This window comes from Euleptes europaea, chromosome 19 (assembly GCF_029931775.1).
Source record: "Euleptes europaea isolate rEulEur1 chromosome 19, rEulEur1.hap1, whole genome shotgun sequence".
In the NCBI taxonomy this organism is placed as follows: Eukaryota; Metazoa; Chordata; class Lepidosauria; order Squamata; family Sphaerodactylidae; genus Euleptes; species Euleptes europaea.
In genome coordinates, this window is record NC_079330.1 from 24,322,972 (window position 1) to 24,336,737 (window position 13,766).

The 13,766-nt window shown below is 47.7% G+C and overlaps 1 protein-coding gene and 1 non-coding gene across 2 annotated transcripts in view; one reads left to right on the forward strand and one right to left on the reverse strand.

Annotated features, from left to right (window-relative positions):
• The window catches only part of RPA1 (replication protein A1), a 65,250-nt gene that overhangs the window by 41,590 nt on the left and 9,894 nt on the right, over positions 1–13,766 (forward strand). Inside the window, exons 13-15 of the mRNA XM_056865000.1 lie at positions 2,664–2,796; positions 3,505–3,681; positions 11,004–11,111. Coding sequence (XP_056720978.1) covers positions 2,664–2,796; positions 3,505–3,681; positions 11,004–11,111 — 418 coding nt within the window. The remainder of the gene's footprint in view (positions 1–2,663; positions 2,797–3,504; positions 3,682–11,003; positions 11,112–13,766) is intronic.
• Positions 8,841–8,912, reverse strand: TRNAI-GAU (transfer RNA isoleucine (anticodon GAU)). The gene has a single exon. It is a non-coding gene; the product is annotated as a tRNA-Ile (tRNA).

Genomic DNA, 13,766 nt, shown 5'->3' on the forward strand with positions numbered 1-13,766 from the left:
TGACACATAACTCAGCTTATTTTTAATATGGCTGGGGACCTCAGAAGAGTCCCAGGCCTCCCTGGAGGACCGCTAAGATGGGGCCTGTCCATGGGATCACGAAATCAGAGGTGTATGGCTTTAATGGTTCAGGAAGGAGCCTTAAATATCCCCAGAAACATGGGTTCAACAGTGCAGAGTATCCTCTGAATTGTCTAAGTAGGAGGTCTCAACTTTTGCATCGAACATCCCAGACTTTCCGACCAGAAATTCTGCATCTTGGTTATTGGTACAACAGAAACATAACCCTCACTGAGGTGGTAAACCTGTGTCTGTGTCAGACTGTGTGTGGGGCCTCACATTATTGCTGTGGACAGAAGCAAAACAAAACAATGCCTTGACCTTGGAAAGCTAGCATGTTATGGATAAGGGGGTCCATTGATCCATGAACACATGAAGCTGCCTTCTACGGAATCAGACCCTTGGTCCATCAAAGTCAGTATTGTCTGCTCAGACAGCATCTTCCCCGGGTCTCAGGCAGGGGTCTTTCACATCACCTACCTGCCTAGTCCCTTTAACTGGAGATGCCTGGGATTGAACCGGGGACCTTCTGTGTGCCAAGCAGATGCTCTACCACCGAGCCACAGCCGCTAGCTACCCTTTGAGACTTTTGCACGCACAGCCCCTAGGTCTAAGCCTAGTCTTTTTCCTGACATCTAATTTTCATTGTTCACAGTGGGGCTATATGGTGAGCCCTTAAATTATATGAGCCTCTCCCCTGTAGTGTGAAGAGCCAGTCTGGTATAGTGTTAAAATGTAGGACTAAAGCCAAGATGTTGCGAGTTCAGACTCCTTTTGGCCTTAAGGTGACCTTGGTCTTTCCCCTCTCTCAGCCTAACTTTCCTCACAAGGATTATTTACTTACTTGCATCATTCATAGTCTGCTTTTGTTACTGAGACTCAGGGCAGATCACACCATTAAAAACAATGCCGTGGAAACAGTATAATACACAGAACAAGCAATGTGATCAAAAACCGGATTACAAAATTAGAGAATACATTTTTTAAAGCAGCATACAGTAAAGTCGGTTCACAAAAGCAGAGAAAGGTGACACAAAGCGGTTTAATGTATTCAACGAGCAACTGAAAGAAGAATTCGCAGGCAGTAATTACAGCCCTCCTGAAAAGGAAGGGATCCGTGTATGCTTCCCTGAGCCCCTGTTGGTTGATGCAATAAAGAAGAAAGACAGAAGTTTTACCCCATAAGCATAGATGTATTGATGTTGCCTGTCCCTTTTCCAAACTCTGGCCTCTCTGCTTGCATGGGTGGGCAGGGCTCTATCCCTCCGGTGATTTTTCCCCCCTAGCAGCAAATGCTGGAGACTCAAGCACTAATTTCAGTTCTGTGAGAGAAGGGAGAGGGAGCAAGAGGCCCTGTGAAGCTTCCTTATGCTGCATTGGTTCATCTAGTTTAGCGCTGTCTGCTCTGACTGGCGGTTACTCTCTGGGGTCTTGGGCTGAGAACCTGACGCCTTCTCCCCTGCATCCTTTAGCCAGGAGGGGTGTGGGATTGAACTTTGAGACCTTTTTGCAAAGCCCTGCCTTATTTTGCATTAGCCAGGTAAAACCGTAGCATGCTGTACATCCCAGGGAAGCTTGCCAAAGGGGCCTTAGGAGACAGGAGCTGCTGTGAGGCTTATGGAAAAGGCAGATGCCAAATGCGGATCGCGCACGCTTTTCTTTGAGCAATGCTCTGTAGTGATTACATACCTCCTAGCCTTCTGGCTCATAACGTTTCCTAGCAAACACATTTTTGCCCCTTACCACTGTGTATCGGTTGGGAAATTATCCTCCCCCCCCCCCAAGAGGCTGTTCTACATGCTGTGTGCATATCTTTGCACCGTGATAGGTGTCTTGGACTTCTGTTGCAGACAAGCCCAGTATTCACAAGTGCAGCTTTCAGAAGTTCGTAGCCTAGTTATACCCACGTGTGCATGGAGGAAAAAGGGGTTCAGAAGGGAATACTTTTATCTCCCCCCCCCTGGTTTTGCTACTGTTTCAACGGGATTACTTCTCTCTGCTACTGCTAGCAGTACCAGACAGGCTGTCACTGAGAAGCTCTTCCCTTCCCAATATGAGCCGCTTGTTAGCATTCGATAGGCTCCGGTGAATCAAAGCCAGTGGTTTGCTAAAACAAATTAAATTGTAGAGCTATTTTGCTGCCAAGGTAGTAGCATCCACTTATCTCATAGGCAGGAGCTATAGCTTGTGTTGACTTCAGATGTGAAATCTCTGTGTTTCTTTCCAAGCTTATGCTGAGATAATGGTGGCCTATAATTTAACTCTCGTTCCAGTGGCCTGTTGTCTGTTAACTGTATGTATCATCTTCTGAAGCATTTCCACTGCTTAACTGTGGTTACTAGTTGGTGTGGAAGGAAAGCTTAGCTTGTCCCTGTTTCTGCAGATTATAAAATATTGCACTAATTAAAAACAGCACATTAGCTTATCTTGAAATGCTGTTTAAGTGAGTAATATACACAAGTTACAGTAATTGTTTCCTGTGCAATTATTGATTAAAAAGAATATCCTTCTTGTGTTGAGTGCAGGAGACCAAAAATAAAATCCTGTTTGTGCTGCTGCTGCTGCTTCCTGGAACTGGGAGCAATCTCCTTTTTTGCTTTCAGGTTTGACTCTGAGGGGCAACTTCAAGAATGCGCCTCCATCTCTAACACACAGGGTGGGCCTGGTGCAGGCGGAAGCACCAACTGGAAAACTCTGTATGAGGCTAAATCGGAGAACCTCGGCCAAGGAGATAAGGTAAAGCGGGACCTTGAAGCAGCAGCCACGGGCTGTTTCCTGCTGAGATAGGCTGTTCCCTGCAGATCTGTCTGAAGCAGAGAGGGACTTACCAAAAACTTGCAATAAATAACCAACTAAAAATAACACAAGAGAAGCACCTTAACTCATACACTGTTCGGAAACCCTGCTTGATTCCAGCAGAGCAGAAATATTAATGCCCAAATGGCAGTCTTAAAAAAGAAGTGAACTGCTGTTAATAAGTGATCCACAGTCATGCTTGCGTCTTAACTGTGTTTGCGTATCAATAAAGTGAGACCTCTGTTGTAACCGGGGAAGTTGTCGAAACGAGCGCCAATCTGATCCTCGTCTCATTCTCTCAATGGTTAATCCATTAATCAACCAATTAAATAACCAAGGCATGAGTGAGAGAGTAATGAATGCATGCCGTTATCTTGGCCCATAAATAGCATGAATACACTTGTAGTGTGGGAACCTTTTGATTTGAAGGCTGCCAGTGCCTGCAGGTATTAATGGGGAAGAGTTGGGGGGTGGATAATGAAGTCCAAGAGTAGGGTGGCAGTAGGATTAGTCATATGAGTGAGACTCCAGACATCCAGCCTGGTCCTCAGAGATCAAGCTGTGCTGATGTCTCTTGACTTTGCAGACCTGGAGAACAAACCAGCCCCTGCTTGCGCCTCTCTTCATGCTTTCCATCTTTCCCTTCAGGCGGACTATTTTAGTTGCGTGGCCACTGTGGTGTATTTGCGCAAGGAGAACTGCATGTACCAGGCATGCCCGTCCCAAGACTGCAATAAGAAAGTGATCGATGACCAGACTGGACTTTATCGCTGCGAAAAATGCGATCGGGAATTCCCCAACTTCAAGTATCGCATGATCCTTTCGGTGAGTCCGGGAAAAGTGTGGCACAATTTTTTGGCTGTTAGCCTGTCTTTCATAGCTAGATCATTGGCCTGTGCGTGCATGTGCCATCAAGTCACAGCTGACTTTTTGCGACCCCTTGGGGTTTTTAGAGCACGAGATGTTTTGGAGGTGGTTTGCCATTGCCTGCCTCTGCGTGTGCTGAGAGAGTTCTGACAAAATATCATTAAGTTAATGTCATGACTAGAGCCAGTGTGGAGTAGAAGAAGGGGTTGGTTTTTATATGCCAACTTTTTCTACCACTTAAGGCAGAATCAAACCGGCTTACAATCACCTTCCCTTCCCCTTCCGCAACAGACAGCCTGTGAGATAGGTGGAGCTGAGAGAGCTCTTAATACAACTGTGACTTGCCTAAGGTCACCCAGCAGGCTTCATGTGGAGGAGAGGGGAATTGAACCTGGTTCTCCAGAGTAGAGTCCGCCACTCTTAACCACTAAACCCCGCTAGGTCGTATGTGTGTGTGTGTGTGGGGGGGTATATTTGTGTTTAAACCAGAGAACCTTTCCTGTAGGGAAGAGAGAAAGAGCAACTGTTCCATACTCAAGTGGCTGAGCAGAGTTTTTCTGATCCGATCAACATTAATGGCTTTTTCCATGGCTTGTGAGTGTTTTCCTGAAGCTTGTTTGGGGGTGGGGGGTGCACTCTCTGAAATTATATGCATTCCTTTGGACATGGTTGTGAACACTGCGCATCTGTGCTTGGGCATCACAGTCTCTCTTCCCACTCCTTGCTTCAGTCCCTCGACTGTGCAGCAGTACAGTAACCATGGCTCTTCTGCCACCTGTGCCAGGTGCCCAACTCTACCATGTCCTCTGAGTGTTTTTATGCAAAAACTGCCAGATGCTGGAACCTTCCCAGAATTTCTCCAGGTGGACTTGCATTCTCTATTTACATTGCCCGTTAGCTTCACTTCAGAATACATGTATTTTTCTGAACTGCCCAGCTTTATAGCCATCTGATGGCTCTTAAACTGCCATTTTGCCATTGTATGGTGCAGTGCTGCCATGACGCTAAACCTCCATTCAGCGTAGCACCCATGCCATGCAATCTTGGCACTGGCATATTGAAATTCCCACAGGGGGCAATATGACCACAATGCTTTTGTGCTGAGCTCAGCAGGGCTCTGAGTGTTGAAAAGTTTTCAAGATGTCCCCTGAGGAAAATGGAATGAATCATTGGCCCTGGTCTAAAGAGGTCCAAGAAGAGCCCTATGGCGCAGAGTGGCAAACTGCAGTACTGCAGTCAAAAGCTCTGCTCACGACCTGAGTTCGATCCCGATGAAAGTCCGTTTCAGGTGGCCGGCTCAAGGTTGACTCAGCCTTCCATCCTTCCGCGGTCGGTAAAATGAGCACCCCGCTTGCTGGGGGTAAAGTGTAGTCGACTGGGGAAAGCAGTGGTAAACCACCTCATAAACATTTTCTGCCTGGTAAACATCAGGGTGTGACGTCACCCCATCGGTCAGTAATGACCCGGTGCTTGTACACGGGACTAAAGGTAAAAGTCCCCTGTGCATGCACTGGGTCATTCCGAGACATTTCACAGGCTGTTTACACTTTACCCTCAGCAAGCTGGATACTCATTTTACCGACCTCGGAAGGATGGAAGGCTGAGTCAACCTTGAGCCCGCTACCTGAAACCGACTTCCGTTGGGATCCAACTCAGGTCATGAGCAGAGCTTGGACTGCAGTCCTGCAGCTTACCACTCTGCGCCACGGGACTACCGTTACCTTTTTAAAGAGGTCCTAGGCGGTTGCACCAAACGTGGGTCTCTGCCCTGTGGTCTGCCAATTAATTTGGGGGTGGGACCCGTGGTGTGCATCGCATCCTGCAAGCCCACGTGACGTGTTTGTGAGCGTTGCAGCTTGTGCCGAAGCCTCGATGGGCCCACACCTTCGAAGATAAGCTTAATGTAGAATGACATTTCTTGAGAGTGGTAATTGCCCTCATTCAGCTGCTCTCCCTATATTTAGTTTGCTCTATTGTGGGTAATGTTCTGTGTCTCATGCATTAACGGAACCTGCTTCTGAGCGGTGTGTCTGAAGGCTGCTATTGTGATGCCTGCTTGCACTCTTGGAACACAGCTGCTTGTGCAGCCTTCCTCTCCTCATAAAAGTGCCTCCAAATTAGGGCCCTGTGTCTTGCCTTTAGAAGCTCTCATGCAGGGAGCCTTCTACGGGGAGGGTTTTTTGCTGCCACTGGGGGCTTCGCTCCAGCTAATAGAGCAGCTAAACAAAAAGGCTCTCCGAATAAATGGCCTCACCTTATTAGAACATTTGAGAGTATGGAAACTGTCCCCCTGGGGAAATAATTTATTGTGTGAAATTGAGGTGGGGGGGAGAGGCAGAACTACTTAGGAATTATGGGCCGCTCAAGTTCTTCTCCTGTGTTTTGTTCTGTGCTAGCGAGAGGTTTCAGCAAATATTAACAGTAGAAATTGAATTCCTTCCCTACCCACTCTACCCCTTGGCCTCAAGTGGCGCAGTTGTGCGGGAGTGAGACATTTCACAGGCTGTTTAACTACAACGCTGAATGCCGATGTGGATCGGACCAGGCTCTTTTTCCCCCCTGTTATAGCAGAATTTGAGCAAGCTGATTCCAGCAAGAAGGCTCTGAGCAAAAACCTCTTTGCCCTCGAGGAGATGGCCACTGGTTGCTGCTGGGAGCGCATTTGGGTGGCTGCTACTTGAACACATGAAGCTGCCTTCTACTGAAGCAGACCCTTGGTCCATCAGAGTCAGTATTGTGTACTCAGACCGGAAGCGGGCCTCCAGGGTCTCGGGCAGGGGTCTTTCACATCACCTGCCTGCCTAGTCTCTTTAACTGGAGATGCTGGGGATTGAACCTGGGACCCTCTGCATGCCAAGCAGCTGCTCTACCACTGAGCCATGGCCCCTCCTCTGATGGGGGATGTGGGGAGAAAAGCTCAGGGTCTGCTTCACCTATCATGTCTTAGGGGCGCTCCCTTTGGCATCGCAACCCCTCCTCCGGTGTCCTGATACAGGACCCCCGTTCCCCCTCACCCCACAAACACACCAATTCCCCGCTCCGCAGTGCGTCGCTTCACCTGCACCACCCGGTCTTTCTTTGACTTCAGTTGTTCTGCATATATCCAGTGCTTTGCTTAAAAGCTCGGTGCACTTGACCCTTTTGTATGGGCAGCGTGCCTCCCCAATTTATTTACCATGTGTGAACTCTGCTGTTACTCTGTCCGTCAAGAGGCAGGCTTGCAAATCAGAGTTAGGTCTGATCCACACAGAGAAAATGCCAACTCTTTCACACACACATACCCAGTAAAACCTCCTCTGCCTTAAAGTCTCAATGGGTGGAGGGGGATATTGGTGATATGGTGGTGAGCCTCATTTTTGCTGCACAAGCAATTAATTAACTGCAGTAAATTAATTGCAGAGCTTTTTCTAGTGGCAGCTGAGGCCGTCTCCCAGTCTAGGCCCTGCTGAGAGCCAGTGTGGTGTAGTGGTTAAGAGCGGTGGTTTGGAGCAGTGGAATCTGATCTGGAGAACCGGGTTTGATTCCCCACTCCTCAACGTGAGCTGCGGAGGCTAATCTGGTGAACCGGGTTGGTTTCCCCACTCCTACACATGAAGCCAGCTGGGTGACCTTGGGCTAGTCACAGCTCTCTCCGAACTCTCTCAGCCCCACCTTCCTCACAGGGTGTCTGTGGTAGGGAAGGGAAGGTGATTGTGAGCTGGTTTGATTCTCCCTTAAGTAGTAGAGAAAGTCAGCATATAAAAACCAACTCTTCTTCTATTTTCACTGTTCTATTCTTACTCTTCTAGACCTTTTCTTCTCTCTACCCTCCTTCTGCCTTAGCTAGCCAGGGATGGGGTAAAAATGCCAAGGAGGGGGCTGTTAAAAGAAACACTGCTTTCCCCCCTTTCCCCGTCTCACGGACAACTGCAGAGATGGTGGAAGCAAAGGGTGGCACCTTCTGAAGTGCAGAGTGAGGTGCCTGGTAATGCCCTCAAAGCTGCCACCCCCCTGAGCCCCATAGAAACCTGCCCTATTTCCCTGTTCTTGGGTGAGAGCTGCCCTGTGCCCCCAGGCCAGAGGAAGGTGGCACTGCTGGCAGCATCTCTCTCTCTCCGCTGCACAGCTTCAGTATATTTGGTGACTACAGTACAAAGCTACAGCTCCTCATGAGTCATTAGTTAGTCCCTTGAGGGCAGGAAGAGAATCCATTGCATCTGTGCTCTTATCACAAACTCACCACCACCCAAGCCTTTCTATATGAAGCGACTCTGCACCTAGACCTCTGTGTCCGGATAAAGCAGGTGGTTCAGACACTGAGGATAAATGTGGGGGGAAAAGGGAATGTGAAAAAGAGTGGGCTTCACCATGTCCAGTCAGGAATGAAAAGAAGAAAAAAGCTCCCTGATTTCCAGAACCAGGGGCACGGAGTTACTAAGAGTGCAGCAAAAAGCAGTCCTCCCCAAGGGCCCACCCTTGCCACTCAACAAGAGGTATTTCTTTGACCACCTTTGCATATCAATAGACATTCCTTTATCTATTCCTTGTGCCAGAGTCCAAACCCCCCAGAAAATCACTTCTGGATATTTCAAGCTATCAGTCACCGTCTGGGCAATAGAGACAGTATGTCAGGCACAAGTTCTCAAGTTCTCACTCTCGCTCTCAAGGAAGAGGGAATTCCAGGTGGAGATCTCAGAACCATTATAGAGTCTTTTGCAGAGGTGGAGGGGATTCTTCTCATCAGTCAATCTGAAGAAAGCGGAGCTTCACATTCCCACTCTCCTCCTCCACAAGAACTACCACAGAGTTGCAGTACTGATTACCAGCACAGAGCCTCTTCTCAGTCTCGTACATCTTCATCAGAGCCATGGCCACACTAGTAGCCTCCCTTTGCCTTCAGGACATACCCCTGCCTGAACTGCCACCTTCACTCCTCAACCAAGCACTGAGGGTGAACTAAATATCCAGAGCACAGTCTCCCACCGAGAACTACATGGATTCCTGTACACTTGAACACATGAAGCTGCCTTCTACTGAAACAGACCCTTGGGCCATCCAAATCTACTCGGACCGGCAGCGGTTCTCCAGGGTCTCAGGCAGAGGTCTTTCACGTCACGTACTTGCCTAGTCCCTTTAAATGGAGGTGCCGGGGATTGAACCTGGGACCTTCTGCATATCAAGCAGATGCTCTACCACTGAGCCACAGCCCCTCTCCAATCCTCTCAGGAGGCAGTTCTCCACCTGGAGATCTTCATTAACATAGCCAACACCAGAGTATTCTTTCACGTGGACAGGGTGGAACAAGCCCAAGAAGCAATATACCACATAGTCCACAAAAAGTCATGACATGGCGGTGGTGGAAAGCACCAACAAGTCACAGTTGGCTTATGGCTACCCCGTAGGGTTTTCAAGGCAGGAGACATTCAGAGGTGGTTTGCCATTGCCTGCCTCCAAGTGAGCTGAGGGAGTTCAGAGAGAACTGTGACTGGTCCAAGGTCACCCAGCAGGCTTCATGGGGTGGGGTGGGGAATTGAACCCGGTTCTCCAGATTAGAGTCCGCCGCTCTTAACCAGTACACGTGGTGTAGTGGTTTGGAGCAGTGGACTCTGATCTGGAGAACTGGATTTGTTTCCCCACTCCTCCACATGAAGCCAGCTTGGGTGACCTTGGGCTAGTTACAGTTCTATTAAGAGCTCTCTCAGCCCCACCTACCTCACAGGGTGTCTGTTGTGGGGAGGGGAAGGGGAGGTGATTGTAAGCCGGTTTGATTCTGCCTTAAGTGGTAAAGTTGGCATATAAAAACCAACTCTTCTACACCAAACTGGCTCTCGTCATGACATTAACTTGAATGATATTCTGTCTCAATATTGTCCCCTTGGCATGGCTCTGTACCTGTCACCTCCAATAGACACTGCTCCCTCTTCAGGATGGCCTAGCACAGCAAGTCCTTTATTAAGTCAGTCTACTGTAGAGGGTCCTCCATTCCTTTCACTTCGAGATCAAAATTTAGGACCGGCAAGCCATTTCTAGACCTGCTGTGTACACAGATCAGTGCGGGAAAAGAGACAACTAAGCAGAGCCTCTAAGCGACAACACAGGTACAGAGTGCTAGATGTTCAGATCCCTATAGCAGGATATACTCGATCAGCTGAGTTGGTGTTAGTCATTGTTACCTGGTTTTTGGTTCCCTAGATCAGAGAGGTTCCCTAGATCAGAGGGGTTATGTCCATGTGGAGCAGGGGTCATTGAAACCATAGAACATGCACTAATATGTTGCCCATTCTACCACGACGTTAGATCAAAGCCTATATCCCCCCTACTTGGTAAATTCCCTGATGAGTCAGTTGAGCTTTTGGCAAAGAAGCTCCTATTAGGAGAAGACCCTCAGCTTACGCTCCAAACTGCCAAGTTATGTTCTGTTGCCATTAAAATACGCAGAGCTTTATTAGAGAATGGTTGTTAGAATAATTTACAATTTTAATGTGATAATTTTAACCAGGGGTTGCTTTTATTGATCTTGCACCTTTATACGTACGAGCAGTCTGTGATTCTGTGGTGCAGAACTATTGTGTCTGGACATTTTGATGTGTTGGCACGTGATTGGTCAGTCGACCGTATTAATAAACTTGACTTGATTTGGTTTGTTTTTGGCAATCTTGGGGAGCAAGCGGACAGGGTGATGTCATTGAGTGGAGGCTTGAAACGGCCATGGGGTTTTCTGACCACCTGGGGGTCCAGTCCAAAGGAACAGGGAATTTGTGAGTCCGTGACTTCACACATGCACCAGAGCAGGATATGTTGAACGTGCACATTTTGAAAATTGCCCTCTGTTCTCTTTTCCCAGACACTTCTCATTCCAGGCACGCACAACCAAAGAGACCCTCTCTGCTGCATATCTATCTATGCCACCAGCTTTAGGTCCTCTCACTTCTTTTAAGGGGCAACTACTACAGGAACAGGGGTTTGCATTCTGTCTCCCCTCTTGTGTTTGCTTTGGGAAATTAGTAACCAGTAAGGGAAAAAGCACCTTCCCTTCTGGCCTGCTACTTGGGGGACTGCTTGTAGCAGCCACCGGAGTCCCAGGCCCAACTGTTGTATTTTTCAAGCACTGGGTCAGGGTGTGTACATAGGATATTGTGCTGGTGTCTCCAGTCAGAAGAGGGGGGTGGTGGCTTTTGAGCCCAGTAGACTGGTGGGAACGGCTAGGCAGGCTTTATTATAATGCATTTGTGTCCAGTCAAGTGCAAGCAAGGCTCAGGAATGCTGGCGCTTTATCGTCTCTCTCTCCCCCCCCCCCCCAGATAAACATGGCCGACTTTCATGACAATCAGTGGGTGACTTGTTTCCAGGAGTCAGCGGAGGCCATTCTCGGGCAGAATGCCGCTTACCTCGGAGAACTGAAGGAAAAGGTCAGTCTGCTCTTGTTGCCCATTTGTTCAGTGGGCAGGCGGAGAACATCAAGGTGCTTGTTTCCTCTCAGTCACCACGTTAACGCTGAAGGCAGCAGCTGCAGCATTCTGAGGAGGCTCACAGGGGCCTCCTGCTCCTGCCTCTTGACAAGAATGGGCTGAATGGGGAAGCCTGTGGGGTGGTGGATAAAAACATGGAGAAATCACCCCCTCCAGACTATTCTATGCCCCTTTCAAGGCTTGAACAAGCCCATTTTTTTCTTCTTGCTCTGTTCTTTCTTTTTTTTCATTATCAACTGCTTCAGCATTCTGTGCCTCCTGGAGCATGTTCAGTCCTCATTAGGATGCTCTGGGGGGGTTCCCCTTCTTAATTGCTAAAGTCATATTTTTCTGCATTAGCTGTGGAGCACCCCCTCCCTTGTATAAATAAATCCCTACTTCGTCTGTGGGTGGCTTGGTTCTGCTGCTCTTATGATTGGTAGGGGTCGGCCGCTTTACTATTCGGTGTAATACAAGCTTGAGTTCCTGTGAGGGGTTGTGGGAAGAAGGAACAATTTGGAAATCCCCCCCCCCCATAACCATTCCCTCTCTAGGAGTTTGTAGGCTCTCGATGGCGTGAGCAAGCTAATTTCCTCTCCCCCTACCCAATTCCATGTACCTGATTGCCAGCTGCTCTTATTATTCCACATTTATACTCTTGAGTCTGCTTGTTTGTTTTCTGTTTTGGTTAATTGGCACATTTTTCTACACCCCTGAGAAGTTGCGTAAATATCTACCTTAAATGTAGGTAGACTGATTTCATTGTTGTTGTGATTGGGACAAGCCACCTCCAGCTGTTAGAAGAAGAAGAAGAGTTGGTTTTTATATGCCGACTCTCCCTACCACTTAAGGGAGACTCAAACCGGCTTACAATCACCTTCCCTTCCCCTCCCCAAACAGACACCCTGTGAGGTAGATGGGGCCGAGAGAGCTCTAACAAAGGTGTGACTTTGTCCAAGATCACCCGGCTGGCTTCATGTGGAGGAGTGGGGAATCAAACCTGGTTCTCCAGATCAGAGTCCACCGCTCCAAACCACCGCTCTTAACCACTACACCATGCTGGCTCTGTTAGAGTGGGTGGGATACCCCCAAAAAACTTCATGGCTTGGCCATTTTGCACCTTCCTCTCTTTTTGTTACATCTCCTTCCCCTTTTAGGATGGCACTAGTCTTACTCAGGGTGTAGGCTTCGTTCTGCTCCAATAAATTGCTTTTTCTACAGTCTACTTCATGCCTAGGTGGAATTTTGACATTGACTCCCGCAGATAGCAGTGAGAATGTGCTGTTTGGTGAATCCTCTCAAGTAAACTGTGTGAATGAGAGTTCTCACCAGGGAAGAGATTTTGTAAAAATCTTGGATAATGACCTTTCGATTGTGACAGCTTATGTTGTAATAATCACCCACTTATCTAAAAATGTTTGGCTGAGCAATGTTGACACACAGGTATCGAATTGCCTATGTCAAAATGAATGCTACGTTTAGCATTCTGAGGGGCTCTGAGTACTTCAACATGTCAAGGCATTTTGTGTGCTCTGGCACAACTCTCAACAAACTGTCACATAGTTGTGCTTGTTTATGCTTTTTTATTTCTGCTTGACAAGCACGTACCTTTTCAGATTTTCCCTTTCCCTCTCCAGTAATAATTCAGATTATTTTTCAAATACTGACCTTGTTAACACTGTTAAAGTGAGTTGTGCATAAATGTCTCAGGTTCTCTCTTTGCATTTGGCTCTTTCCCACCTTGTTAAAAAGTTTGCATTCCTGGATAGCAGTCACCACCCTCAACCATATAGGAATGTTATACAATACACAGGTTGAATTTCCCCCCTTTAATCCTGTTTGGAAAAACAATCCACCCCCTTCCCTTCTTTAATTATATATTTTTTCCCTACAGGTCTTTCTCATTCCAGCTTGGACTATTACTGTTATTTATTTATTTTCATTTATACCCCTCCTTCATTTTTACCACATTTATTTATACACTGTCTTTTTTAACCTGAGCAAGAGGGGCTATTAGCCTAGTGGTAGAGAGTGTCTGCTTTGCATGCTGAAGGTCCCAGATCCAATCCCCAGCATCTCCAGATAAAAGGATCCGTTAGTAGGTGATGTGAAAGACTTCTATTTGGAGAAGAAGTGGAGTTGGTTTTTATATGCCAATTTTCTCTACCTTTATAAAGGAGAATCAAACCGGCTTACAATCTCCTTCCCTTTCTCTCCCCACAACAGACACCTTGTGAGGTAGGTGGGGCTGAGAGAGTTCAGAGAGAACTGTGACTAGCCCAGGGTCACCCAGCTGGCTTCATGTGTAGGAGTAGGGAAACCAACCGGGTTCACCAGATTAGCATCTACCGCTCTTAACCACTACGCCACGCTGGCTCTCACTGCCAGTCAGACTGTACAGATCTTGGTAGGTCAATGGTGTGACTTGGTATAAGGCAGCTTTCCCTTCCTAACACTGTGAGCTTGGCTTGCTTCTGTTAACCTCAAAGATACTTTCTTCCACATTTCAGTTTGGCCATAACATCACATGCACCTTTATTTTACTGTGGGAAATGCCCACAAGTGCAAAGTTTGCCTTTCAGCCTCTTCACGGCCCCAAGGGAGTTCACCAAGTGC